The sequence below is a fragment of the Eschrichtius robustus genome, chromosome 3 (genome assembly GCF_028021215.1).
Source record: "Eschrichtius robustus isolate mEscRob2 chromosome 3, mEscRob2.pri, whole genome shotgun sequence".
NCBI classification, from domain to species: domain Eukaryota; kingdom Metazoa; phylum Chordata; class Mammalia; order Artiodactyla; family Eschrichtiidae; genus Eschrichtius; species Eschrichtius robustus.
The window spans coordinates 40944438-40966301 of NC_090826.1; the positions used below are offsets into that span (position 1 = coordinate 40944438).

Here is a 21864-nt window from a genome sequence, read left to right on the forward strand (position 1 = left end):
AAGTTTTATTTAAAGAACAATAACAAAAATTTACTACATGAAGGCCTCATTGTTAAAAGAAGCGAACGTAAATTCTGGCTACATTTCTAGCGATCTAGGATCCAGAGCAAGAGAGGCAATGGTTCTATTCTGCTGTGGCATGCTCAGATCACCTGCAGAGTTTTACATTCAGTTCTGGTATTTTAAGAAGGAAATTAACAACCTAGATCATGTCTAGAGGACAACAAAGAAGGTACAGAGTTTAGAAACCATGGAATATGAAGAAATGTAGAATTACGAGGGAGGAGAGGAGGAAGAAAGGGATTAGGTTGGAGAAGGGAAGATTCATGAGGGGGCTGTGGCCACTGTCTTGCTATCTTTGCAGGCCTGTCCAGGGGCTAGAGGAGCAAGTACATGCAGGGTGGGCCCAGAGGGTGGTGGTAGAACCAAAGAGAGGAGGTTACAGGGAGGCAGCTCCTTCTGGGGATGGTATGACTTATTTGTCATTGGGATAGAGCTCAGGCTGCCTCAAGAGGTATGTGAACAGTGGTTGAAAAGTCATATTTCTCGAATGTTGAGGAGATGCCGTTCTATACAGTTTAGGTCCTTGCCCATAGTAAATGCCTAATATAGTTGTTAAATTTGAGTGTGACCCCTATAGTCTTTGCCAACTCTGAAATTGTGTGCAATGTTAAGATCAAAGAGACAAGCTTTTCTGGGTATTTCTATGACATTATCATTACTATACGTGTGTCTTGGTAGTAAAGTTTTCCTCCTAGTGCTCTTGTCCTGTGAAATATCTCTGCCTGAGGAAAGGAAAGCCAACTGGACAGACAGGCAGGAGTTAACCTGACTTCTAGATCAGCTGCCATCAGCAGAGGCAGCCTGGAGATGGAAGGGTTAAGTGCCACAGTGATCAGATTCCCTCCTGCCTGGCTCCTCACTGCCCTCAGGATAGAGTCCAAATTCTTTAGTTTGGCATTCAAAGCCCTCCTGACCCAGCCTCCACCTACCTCTCATTCTTTCCCAATCACCATTCCTCTTGTTCTTCTTCAGCTGACCCTGTGCTCTTGTCATTTGGGACCACACTAAATAGTCAGGACTCACCAGGCGTCTCAGCCTCTGTATCCATGTTTTGATTCTCAATTCAAGATGCCTCTTTCCTTAACGCTTCATTTCCTCCCTTGTGCCTCTCCTCTGCCTCCTACTTCTATTACATCAAGTTTCTTACCATCATTGCCATTATTAGCCTTTATGTCTGTGACACCCAGTACATGGAGTATTTCTTAGGGGCAGGGTGTGTTTTGTACTCATCTTTCTGTCTCCAGCACCCAATATAGAGCCTGACAGGTAGAAGGTGTTTACTAGATATTTGTAGTATTGAGGAATGGCTGTGGAAGAATTTAGTAAATAACTGTATATGTGAACAGAATACTTCCTTATCCAGGATTGGTTTAGAGTCCATTCTCTGGGGTCCACAAAGGCGTGGCTTCAAATCCCAGCTACATGATATAGACAAATTATTTAATCTCATTGTATCTCAGCTTTTAAAAATGCAAATGGGAGAAGATAATACTTATAGCCCAGAGCTTAAATGCTTCCTTCTAAGTGAAGACTTCTCCGCAAAATGTATTTCCTTTCCTGATTTAATTTCTCCAATACTGTCTGTCTCTTTCTACTAGAATGTAAGCTCCATGAAAGCTTGTATTTATGCCTGTTTTTACTGCTGTATCCCCAGAGCTTAGACAAACTGGTTACATGTTAGGCATTCAATTATAGTACTAAGCATATAACAGGGGTGTTGTGAGGACTGAGTGAAAGGATGCATATAAAAGTCATAGCATTGGGTCTGGCACATGCTAAGCACTCAATAACTACCACTGTTATAAAATAAAGGGCAGATTGAGAGGCAACATTACAACAAGCTAATGAGTGACTTAGAACATACAAAAAGATGTCATCAACATTTGAACCATAATTTACGTTGAAGTTGGAAGGGATGTTTGAAATAATCTGGTCTGACTTTCTAAGGCCCATAGAGAAATGTTTTTCCCAAGGTCATAGAGCTAACCAGTGGTAGAGCCTAGACAATATTATTTTCATATACATGATTTTCTAGTGATTCCCTAAAATACACTATCAGACTATTTTCTTTGTTAGACACTTCCTTTTGGCAAGTGTCCCTAAGTATGGGAATCACTCTCTCCATCTAATACTTTCAAAACACACACACACGAGTTATGGGTTCCTCTAGTCCAATGGCATTTGAAAATAATGCCATATTTCACCATGTCTGACAGTACAAGGGCTATATGATTTAAAAACTCATGTGAGTCAGTTAAAATCTAATTCTGGCTATGTTGGAATGAGAATATTGATAAATGCTATCCCCAAAAAACAAATATAAAGCTGGACAAAATTGAAACAAACAACCATTTCAGTGCTTTGGAAACCGACCAAATTGACAACAATCTCAAAACTATTATGTTTTAAAAACTGCTGAACTTCAGGGAATAAGAATGGGAATATATGATGTTCTGTCCTGGATTGGTTCCATCTTCCCCCAGGCTTGGTGAATGCTAGGACAGGCCAGGCTGTGAGGATTGGCAGCTTCTCTGTCATGGTCGAAGGGACTCAGTTAATTGGGAGAAGTAGGCAGTGCCCAGACCCAGCAGCATTGTCTGTGGGCAAGTGAGGAGGGCCCACAGTTGCATAGCTGGGACAAGAATACGCTGGCTGAGACTGGGTGCAGACTCATCAGAGACCTGAGAAGAAGCCTAAAGCAGCAGCGCACACATGAACAACCTTGAGGCTGCACATATGCACACAGGGAACACAGCACAAAAGGGAAAGTAAAAGCCAGGGCAGACTTGAAAACTGCCCAAACTTTGTGCTCCCCATACCCACACACAAATCCACTGTCAGAGGATGGAAGCCTTACAGACTCAGAGTGGATGAGCACAATCTCAGTCCAATCATAGCTGACCTACACAGACACAGAGTTGACTCCCTGACAATTTAGCCTTGAAAATAGGAAAGAAAAAAGAAAAACTGAGTAGAGGCATTGGAGAAAGGTGCCAAGATAGTTCATGGGTAAAAGGTTAGTCTTTTCAACAAATGGTGCTGCAACAATTGGATATCTATATGCAAAAAAAAGTGACCTTAAGGCCCTTACCTCATGCCATATATAAAAAATTAATTCAAAATGGATCATGGATTTAAATGTCAGTGGAAATTATAAAAATTTTAGAAGAAAACATAGGAGAAAATCTTTGTGGCCTTCAGATGGGCAGCTTTTAGATAAGATTCCAAAAGCATGATCCATAAGAGAAAAAAACTGATAAGTTGGACTTCAAAATTAAAAACGTCTATTCTTCAAAAGAGAATGAAAAGGTATAGATTAAGGTATAGGTATAAGGTATAGATTAAAGGTATACATTAGGGGGGGATTTTGCAAAGCATGAATCTGACAAAGGACTTGCATTCAGAATAGAGAACTCTCAAAACTCATTATAAGAACACAACTCAATTTTTAAAAAATGGATAAAAGGTTTAAACTAACACTTCAGCAGAGAAGATATATGAATGGCAAATAAGCACATTATAAGATAATCAACATAACTAGTTACTAGGGCAGCACAAAGTAAAACCACAGTGAGATTTCACTACATACCCACTAAAATAGCTGTAATGAAAAATATAGGTAATTCCAAGTGTTAGCAAGCACATGGAGAAACTACAACCCTCTCTCCTACATTGTTGGTAGGAATGCAAAATGGCACTACTAACTTGGAATGCAGCTTGGCACATTTTTTGTTTTTTGTTTTTTTTTTAAGTTGAATGTGAACTTATATGAGCCAATGATTACATTCCTAGAAATCTACCCAAGAGAAATGTGATCACATGTCCACTCAAAGATATGCACATGAATGTTCATAATAGCATTATTCATAATAGCCCCAAACTGGAAACAATCCAAATGTCCATCAACTGGAGAACAGAAAAAGAAAGTGTGGTATATATTTTCAATAGAATACTATTCAGCACTAAAAATGAATGGACTACGGACGGATGTTACAACATGAATGAACCTCAAAAACGTAATGCTATGTGAAAGGTGCTAAATGTAAAAGACGACTAAATAGTGCATGATTCCATTTACAGGAAATGTTCAGAAATGGCAAATTTACAGTGTCAGAGAACAGATGAACAGTTGCCTAGGGCTGGGAGTGGAAGTGGGGATTTACAAGGGAACTTTTTGGGATGATGAAATGTTCTAAAATTAGATTGTGGTGATAGTTGTAAAACTCTATACACTTACTAAAAATCACAGAATTTTACCCTTACAATGGGTTAATGTTATAGTATGTAAATTATACCTCAATAAAGGTGTTAAAACAACAAGAAAATAAAGATCTTTCCTATGATGTATTTAACTTAAATGTCAGATTGTGGCTTTGATGTATGCACAAAGGGATTTTGTTTGCTGGTGTTAGAAAGGGCCACTGGTAAGTAACAAAATAAAATGCCATTTTGGATGATATAATTAGTAGCAGTAGCAGCTATGCCCATGGTGATTAATAGTTCCAGCACTAGAAATTCAAAATCTTGCTTCCTGCCTGCTCTCTCTAAGAAATGTCTGTTGACATGTTTAGCCTTCCTACTTGTAATTATCCTCCCTCCAAATTGGAGTAGGGATTAACTAATTATAGTGGTGGCTTCAGACACAAGCCATATCAAACGCCCTGGTAACCGAGAACTGTCCTGTCTGGAAGAGTATGCCAGAAGGCCTTAACAACTCTGGTATCTGCTTCGAGACCCAGATCAGGGGGATGGAGCCAACCCACAGAGCTCCCCTAATCTAGTTTAGCCAGCAGAGGTACACCCTGCACTTCCCTAACTTTACTTTCTTAAGATGTAGCTTTGGATAAGGTATAATCCCTTTCTCAAAATCTACTATCTATTTTAGTAGGCCCAATGTGGAAAGGAGCAATGAGTCCGTCAAAGTGCCAGGGCACAGCATTAGAAGCCATGGGTTTAAATATTGGCCTAGTCATGAACTAGCCATGTAGCTTTAGCCAAGTAACTTATTAGCCTTAGATTATTTATCCCCAAACTGGGATAATTCTGCCTACCCCACAAAACTGTTGTGAGAAACAAGTAAGATAGTACATATAAAGTGTCTGACCTAGTGTCTGTGTGTTGAATCTGAATAAAGGATACAGCCATAATTCTTTAATATGACAATCAAGGTTTTTCAGAGTTTGGTCCTTATCTTCCTGTCTATCCTTATCTTCCAGTAGGAAGGTTCCCTATTCCAATCAAACCAGACTTCCGACCAACTATCCTCATGCAACGACTCAGGCTGTTTCTTGCTCTCTGGGCTACCTTCTCGCCAACTCTGTATTCAGTAATCCTACCCATCTTTCAAGACTCAGCGTAAAGCCCATCTTCTCCATGATGTTTAGTCTGACCATAAATTCTTTAAACAACTCATGGGATCCCTAATTATATACTTTAAAAAACATTATATATATTTTTTAAATGTCTTCTTTCCTCTGGTATGGAATACATTTCTGGAAGTACACCATGACTTGTATACTCCATTATATATCCCTACAGCACCCCTCACAGTGTCTGAAGTAGGACAGGGGTCTCGAATTATTTTATTCTAACTGAGGAACTCCTCAAAGAATAATTTTAAAACCCCTATCAACTTCAACTTTCTGATTTTATAGATGAAAAACTTGTCCCCAGAAAAGGGAAGTAACATTCAAGGTCATATGAGTAGTTTGGTATTAGAGCTGGACGCATAATTCAAGCTTCTTATGGCAGAGACTTCAGGATGTCCTTCAATATTAATTCACCTCCATATCTATAGGACTACTAATTTTTAGCTAGAAACATGGTCACCCAGAATGAAGACTTCATTTCTCATCCTTCCTTTAGCTAAGTGTGAATATGAGTTCTATCAAATGGGATAAATGTGAAAGTGCCACAATACTGAATGTTCTCCCTTCTTCCCCTACTTTCTTTATCTTGCTGCCTGGAACATGGATGTGACAGAATTCCACATTTGACATTGAGTTTGAGAGCCACATCCCAGGGATGGCAGGGCAGAAAGCTGAAAGAACTTGACTCCCTAAGAGTTTCGAGGAGCAGAGCCACACTATCAGCTCTGGATTGCCTACATCTAGACTTGTATATGGAAGAGAAATAAACTTCTATCTCATTTAATGAGCTGTTATTTTAGGTATGTATTTTGTATATTAGTTATTGGAAGCTTCACTTATCCTATTATTCCTCCTATCAGCTTTCTGATGTTCTTAGCTCTTCACATTGTCTCTAGATATATCTTAATTCATTCTTTCATTCATTCAATAATTTACTCCATAGCCATTCAATGTACACCTACATTCTGCCTGGCATAAATCTAAGATGGGGCTGGAGTGGACACAAGAATGAAACGAACAGATCTCACCCTTAAAAAGTCACAAGTATTGAATGAAACTCTTTCTTTCTTAACTTATATCATAAGTCATATGTCTGGCAAACATTCGTCTCAGGATTTCTCCAACAGTCCCATCTGAAATAATCTCACTGTTTGCAGTAATACATTGTTGATCAGACCATGTGTGACTAATATGTTCTATTTGGCTCTCTACAACCACTCTCTGCTCTTCTCCATCATTTTCTTTGTTCAGGGAAACTTATCTGTATGGATTACTTCAGTGGGCTCTCTTGCCCTCTGATTTCCAGTTGCGTTGGCCAGTAGGGACCCCTAGCAGTAGATCAGCGGGAAGTAAGAGAATGAGCTCTATGTACTTATTTTTCTCAGCTCCCTCCCTGTGGGATCATCTCAGGCTAACTTTTTTCCTCAACTGAAGGTCACTGTTCCACTCAAGATGGCCCACTGCATGACTCTCTACTATTGGGTTCTGTTAACCACTTCATCCCTTCACACCCTTTGAGCTGTTACTAGCCCCAGGGAACTGCACTATACCCCGTGGTTTCTGTACACAGTGCCCTCACCTTGTAAACAGCCCATTTATTAAGCTCTCTTCAAATTATCCTAATGTGAGGCTGCCATCTGTTTCCTACTAGCATGCTGACTCATACACCACGTGTCCCAATTCTCAGTTCAAAAGATATAGGCACCAGATATACATGGCACCCATCAGAAGCACTGTTAGGGAGAGGATTAGAGTAGAGGGAAGATATTCTTTACTAGCAACTGAAGTATTTCTGACCGCAGAGAACAAAACCTATGCATCCAATGTGAAGGACACTTTCAAATCCTGGGATGGGCAGGGAGAAAAAGAGGAAAAGAGAGTAGGAAAGTGTGGTAGGCAGAACAATGCACTCCCTCTCCCAAAATGTCCAAGTCCTAATCGTTGGAACCTGTGAATATATTACCTCACATGAGAAAAGGGACTTTACAGATGTGATTTAGTTAAAGATCTTGAGATGGATATATTATCCTGGATTATCTGGGTGAGCCCAACATAATCACAAGTGTTCTTATAAGTGAAAGAGGAGGGCAGGAGATTCAGCATCAGAGTGGTGCAGCATGAGAAAGACTTGATAAGTTAATGTTGACTTTGAAGACTGAAAGGGAACCACAAGCCAAGGAATGCAAGCAGCCTCTAGAAACTGGGAGAGGTAGTGGAATGAATTCTCCCCTAGAGCCTCCAGAAGGAATACCGACCTGTTGATATCTAGATTTTAGCCCAAAGAGGCCAATTTCAGACTTTCCTGAACTGTAAGATAATAAATTTGTGTTGTTTCAAGCCACCAAGTTCATGGCAATTTGTTATGTCAGAAATAGGAAACATATAGAATGTAAGACTGAAATCTCCAGACCCAGAAAACTAAACCTGGGGAAGGAAGAAGGGTTGGGGAACTAATAGATGGCAGAGATAGAACACATTGTGGACAGCACAACCATACTGCACACCACTTGCTAACCTACACTGCAGTCAAGTTAAACTCACTAAAAAGCAAATTTATTCTTCATCTCATAAGCTTAGACTCATAAAATGCTTTCACACCTTTTGTAACACCCAGTAGAGCCTTCTTTTTATCTCACAGTTCTGGGGATTCACCAGAACTTTTGTATTTTGTTAGAGAGCTTTATCAGCTTCATTCAGAAGGACACGCATCTGCCTTATCCTATTCTTTGACATCCTGGTGGCAACAGTAGCAAAATATTACACAAAAAAAACTATGATTTTTAAAATTTCCAGAGCATATAGTCTACAAAGCACCAATATCTATTATTTGCATTCTATAAAAACCATTGCTAAGCTCCTCCCCCAGCTTTCCCATTTCTGAATGGGTCTTACCACACTCTGACCCAGCTGCTCCCGGAAGAAGTAATCCATGTTTCTCTTTTGCAGGCTGTCAAGGTAATGCTGAAAGCGAGTGTACGTATATGGGTAGCAGTAAGCAAACTGGTAAATATCTTCTTCTCGGTCAAAACAAAATGCAAAGGACATCACGTAATTCTTCCTATGGTCTGGGCAGCGGTAGTAGTAAACATTTTTAGGTGGCAGTCTTTGCCTGAAAAATACAAAGAAATTTGGGCATATCAGACAGTTGTTCAAGCTTCAAAATGTAATCAGTGGGAATAAATGCCCAAGACTGAAACTGTAACATCAAGAAACCTAGGTGGTGGCTAGGGACAACAACATATACCAATCTATGATCAAAAAGCGATTGGAGACTCCCTCTTCCAAGAGCACTGGAATCACAACGAACTGCTGAAAAATCAATGAAAGGAAGACACTGGAACTCACCAAAAAAGATACCCTACATCCAAAGACAAAGGAGAAGCCAAAATGAGACGGTAGGAGGGGCGCAATCACAACAAAATCAAATCCCGTAACTGCTGGGTGGGTGACTCACAGACTGGAGAGCACTTATACCACAGAAGTCCACCCACTGGAGTGAAGGTTCTGAGCGCCACGTCAGGCTTCCCAACCTGGGGGTCCGGCAATGGGAGGAAGAATTCCTAGAGAATCAGACTTCGAAGCTAGCGGGATTTGACTGCAGGATTTCGACAGGACTGGGGGAAACAGGAACTCCACTCTTGGAGGGCACACCACAAAGTAGTGTGCACATCAGGACCCAGGGGAAGGAGCAGTGACCTCATAGGAGACTGAACCAGACCTACCTGCTAGTGTTGGAGGGTCTCCTACAGAGGCGGGCATGGCTGTGGCACAATGAGAGGACAAGGACACTGGCGGCAGAAGTTCTGGGAAGTAATCTTTAGCATGAGCCCTCCCAGAGTCCGACATTAGCCCCACCAAAGAGCCTGTAGGCTCCAGTGTTGGGTCGCCTCAGGGCAAACAACCAACAGGGAGGGAACCCAGCCCCACCCATCAGCGGACAAGTGGATTAAAGTTTTACTGAGCTCTGCCCACCAGAGCAACAGCCAGCTCTACCCACACCAGTCCCTCCCATCAGGAAATTTGCACAAGCCTCTTAGATAGCCTCATCCACCAGAGGGCGGAGAGCAGAAGCAAGAAGAACTACAATCCTGCAGCCTATTAAACAAAAAACACATTCACAGAAAGACAGACAAGATGAAAAGGCACAGGGCTATGTACCAGATGAAGGAACAAGACAAAACCCCAGAAAAACAACTAAATGAAGTGGAGATAGGCAACCTTCCAGAAAAAGAATTCAGAATAATCATAGTGAAGATGCTCCAGGACCTCGGAAAAAGAATGGAGGCAAAGATGGAGAAGATGCAAGAAACGTTTAACAAAGACCTAGAAGAATTAAAGAACAAACACCTAGAAGAATTAAAGAACAAGCAGAGATGAACAATACAATAACTGAAATGAAAACTACACTAGAAGGAATCAATAGCAGAATAACTGAGGCAGAAGAACATATAAGTGACCTGGAAGACAGAATGGTGGAATTCACTGCTGCAGAACAGAATAAAGAAAAAAAGAATGAAAAGAAATGAAGACAGCCTAAGAGACCGCTGGTACAACATTAAGTGTAACAACAGTTGCATCATAGGGTCCCAGAAGGAGAAGAGAGAGAGAAAGGACCTGAGAAAATATTTGAAGAGATTATAGTCGAAAACTTCCCTAACATGGGAAAGGAAATAGCCACCCAAGTCCAGGAAGCATAGAGAGTCCCATACAGGATAAACCCAAGGAGAAACACATTGAGACACATAGTAATCAAACTGGCAAAAATTTAAGACAGAGAAAAATTACTGAAACCAGCAAGGGAAAAATGACAAATAACATACAAGGGAACTCCCATAAGGTTAACAGCTGATTTCTCAGCAGAAACTCTACAAGCCAGAAGGGAGTGGCATGATATATTTAAAGTGATGAAAAGGAAGAACCTACAACCAACATTACTCTAACCAGCAAGGATCACATTCAGATCTGATGGAGAAATCAGAAGCTTTACAGACAAGCAAAAGCTAAGAGAATTCAGCACCACCAAACCAGCCCTACAACAAATGCTAAAGGAACTTCTCTAAGTGGGAGACACAAGAGAAGAAAAGTTCCTACAAAAACAAACCCATAACAATTAAGAAAATGGTAATAGGAACATACAGAGCGATAATTACCTTAAACGTGAATGGATTAAATGTTCCAACTAAAAGACACAGGCTCACTGAATGGATACAAAAACAGGACCCATATATATGCTATCTACAAGAGACCCACTTCAGACTTAGGGACACATACAAACTGAAAGTGAGGAGGTGGAAAAAGATATTCCATGCAAATAGAAATCAAAAGGAAGCTGGAGTAGCAATACTCATATCAGATAAAATAGACTTTAAAATAAAGAATGCTACAAGAGACAAGGAAGGAAACTACATAATGATCAAGGGATCAATCCAAGAAGAAGATATAACACTTATAAATATATATGCACCCAACATAGGAGCACCTCAACACATAAGGCAACTGCTAACAGCTATAAAAGAGGAAATCGACAGTAACACAAAAATAGTGGGGGACTTTAACACCTCACTTACACCAATGGACAGATCATCCAAACAGAAAATTAATAAGGAAACACAAGCTTTAAATGACACAATAGACCAGATAGATTTAATTGATATTTATAGGACATTCCATCCAAAAACAGCAGATTACACTTTCTTCCCAAGTGCACACAGAACATTCTCCAGGATAGATCACATCTTGGGTCACAAATCAAGCCTCAGTAAATTGAAGAACATTCAAATCATATCAAGCATATTTTCTGACCACAATGCTACGAGATTAGAAATGAATTACAGGGCAGAAAACATAAAAAACACAAACACATGGAGTCTAAACAATATGTTATTAAATAACCAAGACATCACTAAAGAAAACAAAGAGGAAATCAAAAAATACCTAGAGACAAATTACAACGAAAAGACGATGATCCAAAACCTATGGGATGCAGCAAAAGCAGTTCTAAGAGGGAAGTTTATAGCAATACAAGCCTCCCTCAGGGAACAAGAAAAATCTCAAATAAACAATCTAACCTTACACCTAAAGGAACCAGAGAAAGAAGAACAAACAAAACCCAAACTTAGTAGAAGGAAAGAAATCATAAAGATCAGATCAGAAATAAATGAAAAAGAAATGAAGGAAACAATAGCAAAGATCAATACAACTGAAAGCTAGTTCTTTGAGAAGATAAACAAAATTGATAAACCATTAGCCAGACTCATCAAGAAAAAAAGGGAGAAGACTCAAATCAGTAGAATTAGAAATGAAAAAGGAGAAGTTACAACAGACACTGCAGAAATACAAAACATCCTAAGAGACTACTAGAAGTAACTCTTTGCTAATAAAATGGACAACCTGGAAGAAATGGACAAATTCTTAGAAAGGTATAACGTTGCAAGACTGAACCAGGAAGAAACAGAAAATATGAACAGACCAATCACAAGTAATGAAATTGAAACTGTGATTAAAAATCTTCCAACAAACAAAGTTCCAGGACCCGATGGCTTCACAGGTGAATTCTATCAAACACTTAGGGAAGAGTTAACACCCATCCTTCTCAAACTCTTCCAAAAAATTGCAAAGGAAGGAACACTCCCAAACTCATTCTATGAGGCCACCATCACCCTGATACCAAAACCAGACAAAGATACTATAAAAAAAGAAAATTACAGACCAATATCACTGACGAATATAGATGAAAAAATCCTCAACAAAATACTAGCAAACAGAATCCAATAACACATTAAAAGGATCATATACCATGATCAAGTGGGATTTAGCCCAGGGATGATGCAAGGATTCTTCAATATATGCAAATCAATCAATGTGATAGACCATATTAACAAATTGAAGAAGAAATACCATATGATCATCTCAATAGATGCAGAAAAAGATTTTGACAAAATTCAACACTCATTTACAATAAAAACTCTCCAGAAAGTGGGCACAGAGGGAACCTACCTCAACATAATAAAGGCCATATATGACAAACCCACAGCCAACATCATTCCTAATGGTGAAAAACTGAAAGCATTTCCTCTAAGATCAGGAAAAAGACAAGGATGTCCACTCTCACCACTATTATTCAACATAGTTTTGGAAATCCTAGCCACAGCAATCAGAGAAGAAAAAGAAATAAAAGGAATCCAAATCGGAAAAGAAGAAGTAAAACTGTCACTGTTTGCAGATGACATGATACTATACACAGAGAATCCTAAAGATGCCACCAGAAAACTACTAGAGCTAATCAATGAATTTGGTAAAGTTGCAGGATACAAAATTAATGCCCAGAAATCTCTTGCATTCCTATACACTAATGATGAAAAATCTGAAAGAGAAATTAAGGAAACACTCCCATTTACCACTGCAACAAAAAGAATAAAATACCTAGGAATAAACCTACTCAGGGAGACAAAAGACCTGTATGCAGAAAACTATAAGACACTGATGAAAGAAATTAAAGATGTTACAAACAGGTGGAGAGACATACCATGTTCTTGGATAGGAATAATCAATATTGTGAAAATGACTATAGTACCCAGATCAACCTACAGATTCATTGCAATCCCTATCCAATTACCCGTGGCATTTTTTACAGAACTAGAACAAAAAATCTTAACATTTGTATGGACACCCAAAAGACCCCGAATAGCCAAAGCAGTCTTGAGGGAAAAAAACGGAACTGGAGGAATCAGACTCCCTGACTTCAGACTATACTGTAAAGTTACAGTGATCAAGACAGTATCGTACTGGCACAAAAACAGAAATATAGATCAATGGAACAGGATAGAAAGCCCAGAGATAAATCCACACACCTATGGTCAACTAATCTATGAAAAAGGAGGCAAGGATATACAATGGAAAAAGACAGTCTCTTCAGTAAGTGGTGCTGGGAAAACTGGTCAGCTACATGTAAAAGAATGAAATTAGAACACTCCCTAACACCATAGAGAAAAATACCCTCAAAATGGATTGGAGATGTAAATGTAAGACCGAATACTATAAAACTCTTAGAGGAAAACATAGGAAGAACACTCTTTGACATAAATCACAGCAAGATATTTTTTGATCCACCTCCTAGAGTAATGGAAATAAAAACAAAAATAAACAAATGGGACCCAATGAAACTTAAAAGCCTTTGCAAAGCAAAGGAAACTACAAACAAGACAAAAAGACAACCCTCAGAATGGGAGGAAATATTTGCAAACGAATCAACGGACAAAGGATTAATCTCCAAAATATATAAACAGCTCATGCAGCTCGATATTAATAAAACAACGCAATCCAAAAGTGGGCAGAAGACCTAAATAGACATTTCTCCAAAGAAGACATACAGATGGCCAAGAAGCACATGAAAAGCTGCTCAACATCACTAATTATTAGAGAAATGTAAATCAAAACTACAATGAGGTATCACCTCACACCAGTTAGAATGGGCATCATCAGAAAATCTACAAACAACAAATGCTGGAGAGGGTGTGGAGAAAAGGGAACCCTCTTGCACTGTTGGTGGGCATGTAAATTGATACAGCCACTATGGAGAACAGTATGGAGGTTCCTCAACAAACTAAAAATAGAACTACCATATGACCCAGCAATCCCACTACTGGGCATATACCCAGAGAAAACCATTAATTCAAAAAGACACATACACCCCCAAAGTTCATTGCAGCAGTATTTACAATAGCCAGGACATGGAAGCAACCTAAACGCCCATTAACAGACGAACGGATAAAGAAGATGTGGTACATATATACAATGGAATATTACTCAGCCATAAAAACGAACGAAATTGGATCATTTGTAGAGACGTGATTGTATCTAGAGACTGTCATACAGAGTGAAGTTAAGTCAGAAAGAGAAAAACAAATATCGTTTATTAACGCATATATGTGGAACCTAGAAAAATGGTACAGGTGAACCGGTTTGCAGGGCAGAATTAGAGACACAGATGTAGAGAACAGACGTATGGACACCAAGGGGGGAAAGTGGCGGGGGAGGGGGGTGTGATGAATTGGGAGATTGGGATTGACATGTATACACTGATGTGTATAAAATGGATAACTAATAAGAACCTGCTGTATAAAAAAAAAATTAAATTAAATTAAAAACTTTAAAAAAAAAAGAGACTGGAATCTGGCAGTACTTTGTTCAAATTCCAGCCCTATCCTTTATCAACTGTTTAAACAATGCAAAGTTAAAAATGAACAAGTTTTATTCATCATTTGTTCTTATTTTGGGCACATATTATACACCCAGGCATTGTGCTAGATTACTGATGTAAAATGGTAAATAAGATAGGTCAGGTATTTGTCCTCATGGAGTATATATCCTGGTAGGGAAGCAGTCAATAAAATATTTTAAATAAATATACAATATAGTTACAGACTCAAAAGTATCTTGAGGGGAAAGAGTGTGATGCTATAGTGACATAAATAGGGGAGGATTACTTTCCCCAAGGAAGTCAGGTTTTAGTATTATAACACTAATTCAGATCCTTTAAAATAAGTTCATGCACGTTGTGAATATTCAAGGGAGAGAAAAAGAATATTCAACATTTCCTTAAATTATTACTATTATTTTTCTATAGAGCATTCCATGAAACTAATTTTACACAGAAGCACTTTGGGAAATACTGCTTTAAAATATGCTGTGTAGGCAACTCTGCCAAGCTAACATGCTCATTCTCCAATAAGCAACACTGAAACACATACATGAGAAAAGGCAAAATGGTCCAGTCATAATTCCCACGACATCTTTACATTAACCCACTTCACAGGCTCACTGCACCTCCTCATTTGTATAATATCCAAACTATTCACGATTTCCCTGCAGAGAATGCCTCTCATTTGTGTCTCTTAAAATCCTATTAATCCTACAAAACCTGTCTCAACTATGCCTTTTCCATGATTGTCCACTGATAATACCAGGCCTGTTTGGCTCCTACATTTTGTAGCAAGTCTTGCTTTTTTTATTGGCTTCTTCCTAAGTGTCATCCACTAGGATCTGTTTGGAAGCTCCTTAAGGGCAAATATGTTTTGGGGGGTGGGTTCTGGCATAGTGGGTGGAGGATGTAAGGCTCACATGTGGTGGCTTGTCATGCAACTGGGAAGCCAAGGGGCAAAGGGGCATATGGAGGAAAGTGTGAGGAGGAGGGTGTCAGAGCTGAGGTTGAAAAAAACAATAATGGTGCTGGCTCCAGGTAGGGCAGCCTGGAGAAAACTGTTAAGAGCTCCAAAGCATTGTAACATTCCAGCAGTTGATTGCAGAATCTTGTTTCTACCTTGGTGTCTTTCTGAGGCTGCCTCAGTGGCCAGGGTGGGAGGTAAGGGTATGGGCTTCCTGCGGAAGAGCCAATGTTACATGGCACTGATGCTGTACATATTTGGGCTTGTACTGCTTGCCTGTAGCTCTGGCTGTCATGAATCTCACCCTAACATTAAGTGGAAAACAGGTAATGGGAACATCAAAAGATTATTGCTAATTAAAGAAAAAAACCAGACATCTCAAGTTAATGAATTTAGCACTTTTCTATGTATGGGAAGACAAGAGCCTGGGCTCACTGAAATCATTCCTTTGATATGCACTTTAACCTCATGGGGCCAGTATCCTGTTGTTTTCCATCCTGAATCCCTCAGGGTGCACAGTCGGGGGTGACTGCAATGGCTGATGACTTGATGGCTGTACACCCTTTGTTTACTGAGATGGCAGGCTTCATCCACACTATCGTTATCCCACTTAGCAGAGGTGGCCATGGAGGTTCATAAAAGGTAAGGAGCTTACCCATGCTCTCAAGCTAGTAAATGACAAAGCTGGGATTCAAATCTGTTTCTGTCTGATTCTAAATCAGTACTTATAACACCTTTTCCAGGATCCCCCTCGATAAATTATGGGATTCTGGCATAGGCCAGGTGGCAAGAAGGAACAAGTAAAATGTTGGAACTGCAAGGAATTCATCATGGCTGAAGCACAAAGAATGAGAAGGTAAATCATGAGAAATGTGTTTGAAGAGGAAGGCAGAAGTCAGATTAGAAAGGGACTACGGTTGTCCCTCCACATCTATGGGTTCTGCATCTGCAGGTGTGAAGGGACGACTTTACATGATGGGACACGTTAAAGAATTTAAACATTATCCTGAGGTCATAGGATACCTTTAAGTCAGTGAAATAAGTAAAGTACCATGATTGTGCAAGTCCAAGGGATAGATGAGAGTGATCCGAAGAAGGACAGGGTAGTGGCTGCACAGGTAGAGAAAATTAGATAGATTTGACTATTAGATAAAGGTGGCTGATGTGATGGGCCATGGAGTCTAAGATGGGTGGGAACCCAAAAATGATGAGGACGGGACATAGAGAGAACAGCTTAAGCAATAAAGGAACGGGGCTTTTCACATAAAAGTCCACGGTAGTATCAAAGGCTGTCTAGAGGTGTGCTCAGGCCCACAAATAAAGGCCATTTTGCTCCTACACCCAAAGCCAGGAGGAATAAACATGCAAGTAAAAACAATCTTCTTGTGACACAAATATAGCTTTAAAGCAAACCCCCTAGGCACTCCTCCCTTCTAACCCAATTGCTACCTTAAACCCTCCTATATTGAAATTTTGGAGCTACCAGTGATGAAATAGACACGGAATGGCCTGGAAGGAAAATGGGGAGCGAAGCGTCCCCTCCTGATCCTTCTGCACATGGAATGTAGGAGAATGAGCAGTTCCTGAGAAGGCAAAGGGGGAAGGAATGGCCTCCAGGATAGTCAGGCCTTAGGTCATTGTTTTATTCAGCAAATATTTGTGAAGTATCACATACCATAGACTGAGGTAAAGGAAGACAAGAGGTAAAGGAAGCAGTGGATTAAAACACTGGGGGTCCAAGGGGGATTATTAACCTGGGAGTTGAGTTTCATAGGAAAAAGTAAAAAGTAGAAGGTTTTGGATAGAGGAGGAATCAGTGGAAAACCAAGATTAGAGGGAGAACAGACCAGCGCAGGGATAAGGGTATAAAAAAAACAGATGATGGTCTACATTTGTGATGTGACTGAACATGCAGAAATGTTAGGCTGGTAGAAATAAATGAGCCTCAGGGTCTCCAGCCAATGGTCTGTGACAGTTGCTTCAGGCCCTGACTCAGAGGTCTGAGTCTGAGTCTCCTGGAGCACAAGGTGAGTGTGTCTTCATACACAAGCGATTCCTACAGTCACGAGCCCCTCAGGTTATGACACTGATGTTTTCAAGTCTTTCTGTACTAGTATATTCAATTAAGATCCATGCTTTAAATTCACTCACCTCAGTTTTCTCCTATTCTAGCCAAGTTTAGCAACTTGACTCTGACAGCCTGCCATCTCCACCAAATTTGATCATGTGCTACCAGGAGAATTCATCTAATGCCTGCAGCTGTCCCAGCTCCTCTCCTCAGTAGGATGGATGCCTAACCTGATTTGAAGGCAGAGTGAAGGTAATGGACACTGCGGTGATCGTGCAAGAAAGCTGAGATGTTGCTCAGGGCTTAATGTTCCAGACAGACTCTGCTAAGGATACTAACGAAAATCTGTTTGAGAAGAATTCAGCAGGCCAAATTCATGAGGACGCAAAGTAACACAAAGAATAAAGGAAAAGAGGAATGGGGCTGTGTAGGAGAAATGTGTCTCTCATTTGGAATGCGCTTATGGTTTTTCTTGTATTTTGCTCATTACGTTTCACTATGTCTCAGGCATGGTGTTAAATTTTTTATACGCATTATCACTGAATCCTCACAATACCCTATGAGCTAGGGGCTGTTAACATCCCCTTTACACAGCTAAGAAAATGGAAGCTCAGAGAGGTAAAAAAAATTTCCCAAGGTTGCAAGCTTGGTAAGCAGCAGAGCCTGTATTGGACGCAAGCTAACGTGATTCCAAAGTCTGTGCTCATCGTCCCTATGGTAACTTGCCACCTGCCTTTCTCCCCTTGACACCAGTTCATAGCCTTACCTTCTGCTTCCAGAGAAATCTTGTCTCACAGTATTCTCACCAGTACGCTCCTGTTAAAAACTCTTCAAACAACTTCCTATCCTCAAAAGGCTCCCCGAGATCTCCCTGTGATTCCAGCATCATCAGTCATTTCTCCCTCCTTGAACCCTATGTTTTATTCATACTGAACTACTCACAACTCCCTAAAAATGTTGTGCCATACCTCCAGTACCTCTGTGTCTTTGTGTTTGATCTTTTCTCCACTGGTACTGCCTCCCCTGCCAGATACCTTACTTACTTGGTAAACTCTTACTCATAGAGGTGGCATATTGTAGATTGTCAATAAAGCTTTAAATATTTTTTTAAATGAACTAAATAATTAATGAACAAAAGCATGTATAAATAAATGCCTATATCCTTTAACATATCTCCTCTCTGAAGTCTTCTCTGATTATTCATCCATCATTAATTTTTCTCTACTTTGACATTTGATATTAAAACAGTTTCATCACCGGTTTGTCCCTTAACAATAAGCAACAAAAGTTAAGTGGAGATTTCTTCAAAGAGAAGGTAGGCTTCTTGAAGACAGGAACAGTGTTAACTTTCCTTCTCTTTCTCACTAGAAATGGTACAGAGACGTTTCAAACAGTACTTGCTTATTTTAAAAGCACTTGTAAAAGGAAAAGAAGACTCCTCTCCACAGATAAATGGTAGGCATCATAGGGAGGTAGATCTTAGCTCAGTATAAAGTAGAGACTCTTTAACGTTCAGCTGAAGGGAAAGAAGAAAGGTCTATGTTACAGGGGAGTACATGGGAAGCTTTAAGGGATCTCATAAAAAGGTTCCTGTACTTGATATTAAGTTAAACAAGGCAACTTTCTGATTCCATTTAGCACAGAGAGTCTGAGATATCAATGGAAACAATATAACAATTGTTTAGGCCATTCTAAGTACTTCATCATATATTAACTCCTTTAATCTTCACAACAGTCCTCTGAAGTTATTCCTTTATCCTAAATGATATGATAAAAATGAAGGTAGGGTCAAGAATACTTCTTAAGAGAAACAGATTGTCCATGACTCCCTAGAAGACTCCAGAAAGGAAAGAATCTAACATCTGATCCTGCCAGAGATGCAGGTTGATTCCAAGACTGTGGTGTGTGCTCTCAGGACTCAGAGACTAAAAGGTGATCCAGCTCTTGAAACAAGTCATCATCCTGGGTCCATCCTGATGACTAAAGAAGCCCTCCACATGTGTGGGGGAGGCGGTAACAAACATCCTCAGATTCAGTCATGCATTCATATGTGGCTGAGTGCACACACACACACACACACACTCACACACAGGCTGCATGCATGTACATACTGAACACGTTCACAATCATACTACGTATACTTCTCTACTATAGCCTCTTTTTCATTATATCGACTTGAATATATGCCTTTCTCCACCACTGGATTGAGTTCTCCTTGAGGGCAGGAACCATATATTGTTCCTCTGGTTCTGGAGGATCCATACAAAGCCTTAAATAGAGGAGGTACTCCAAAATGCTCATGAATTGGATAAATGAGTATACCTGTGAGTGAACTTTAAGATATTAACATATTAGAGTAAATAATTTCAGCCACACCAAGGTTTGTATATTACGCTCTCTCCATGTGAAGCTGTGAGTCATGCCCTGAATACATTATGTTTCAGAAACTTCAATGCCATTTTAAATGCTCTTCTATCTGCAATTGCCTTTCCCATACTTTTCTACATAGTGCATTCCTATGTAGAGAAGTGAGGCCCAGCTCAAATGACACTTCCTCTTTGAAGTCTTTGTCAACAGTTCCAGGAATAACTAATTGCTCTAAATACTAATTACAGAAACTCCTGTGTTTCTGATTCATCTCAAAATCCATAGCACTTAGCACAGTGCTTGACCCTGAAGAGGAGCTCAAAGCATGTTTGCTGAATGAATGAGTAGGTGAATTTTTGGTTTAATGAATGAATGGATGGATGATTCCTTCCCATTTTCCATCCTCTCTGCCTCTGTCCAAACCATCAGCCAAGTTCCCAATGCATCACTTTGGAGGTTACCAGAGCACAGAGGAAGAGGAGAAAGCTCAGGACCTGAAGGCGTACCTAAGACTCATTCCCTACCCCTCCTCACGACCCCTGAAAGACAGGAGCCCTAATTTCCTTTCTGATTGAGCAGAAAATATGGATGTTAGATGAGTTCCAACCCCAGGATGTTCTTTGACAGTAGACACAAACTTTTTTCTTCAAATTAGCAGAGAGGGAAAAAATAAAGAATCTGTCTTTTAAGGCGGTACATCCCAAAGGAGGTATACAAAACCAAGTCATTCAGACACCTCCAAAGGGAGTAACATATACTAAACACCTCCTATATGCCAACAATGTGCTACCCGTTTGATGTACACTATTGTCTGACTGATAAACACATATTCTTTCCACCACGCCAAGCCTGTGAAATCCACCCAACAATTTGGGTGAAATCTGAAATTCACCCAGCAATTGCAGAAACAGTCTCTTAGTTCCCCTTCTTCGTCTTCCCAGAGGCAGGGAGCAAACTGGCATCCTGTTTCCCAGGTATATTTGAAATTGAAGAAAGATTTCATCCCTCTTCCCTTCATGAGGGCAGCTGAATCTCTGGTTTGTCATCCATGACAACAGATGGCCTTTAGTCTACGTTTGGCTGGAACAACCCAGACCATCTCCTGGCCTGAGCCAGTGGGCCCCTCCTTTTCTTCTCGGGCGTCTGGCACAGCCAGGTACCAGCACGGCTGCCCACATTATAAATCTACCCTCCCTAGGCGAAGAGGACCTGCTCCTAATTCCAATTCTATCTTCCCCCAAATAATTATAATAGTGCTCCTGTCACCAGCATATCTATTCTTATCTTTCTCCGCACTTTGTCACAGCTAATCTCTTGGTGAGTCACAGGGAGGGGGAGAAAGAGAGAGTGAGGGAGTGCTCAGCTACAGGCAACACATTTATACACCCAGTGTCTAATCAGATTACCATCTTGTCAGGGGTTGACGGGCACTAGTGGTGGGAGGAGAGAGACAGAGCTACATATTGCCAGCCGAGTTTTTGATAAAAGACACTGCTCGATTCTTGAATTAACCTTTTTGTCCTGCACACTCTGTTGTTTATTTTTCAGAGTTTATTTTATGTGTAGGATTTTTTTTTTCTTTTTTTTTTTGTCTGTGCCTTCTGGAGAAGGACACCCACACACTGTGTCAGCAGCTGCTTCTATTAATTCCAAGCCATTAAAAAAATTAAAATTAAACCCAATTACTTTGGCTAGTTTAGAGCCAGGGAATAGCTGAGACTGATTATCCCCCACGGTCATGGACAGCAACAATATTCCTACCTACATGTGGCTGCTGGCAGAACGCTAATGAAGTCAGAAACTCCAAGGAGAGGCTCCTCTGGCAAAGAGAGGC

At 40.1% G+C, this 21864-nt stretch overlaps 1 protein-coding gene across 1 annotated transcript in view; it reads right to left on the reverse strand.

The window, feature by feature from the left end:
• Positions 1-21864, reverse strand: part of AGBL4 (AGBL carboxypeptidase 4) — a 1261847-nt gene that overhangs the window by 529946 nt on the left and 710037 nt on the right. The window contains exon 4 of the mRNA XM_068537961.1: positions 8325-8541. Within this exon, the coding sequence (XP_068394062.1) occupies positions 8325-8541 (217 nt within the window). The remainder of the gene's footprint in view (positions 1-8324; positions 8542-21864) is intronic.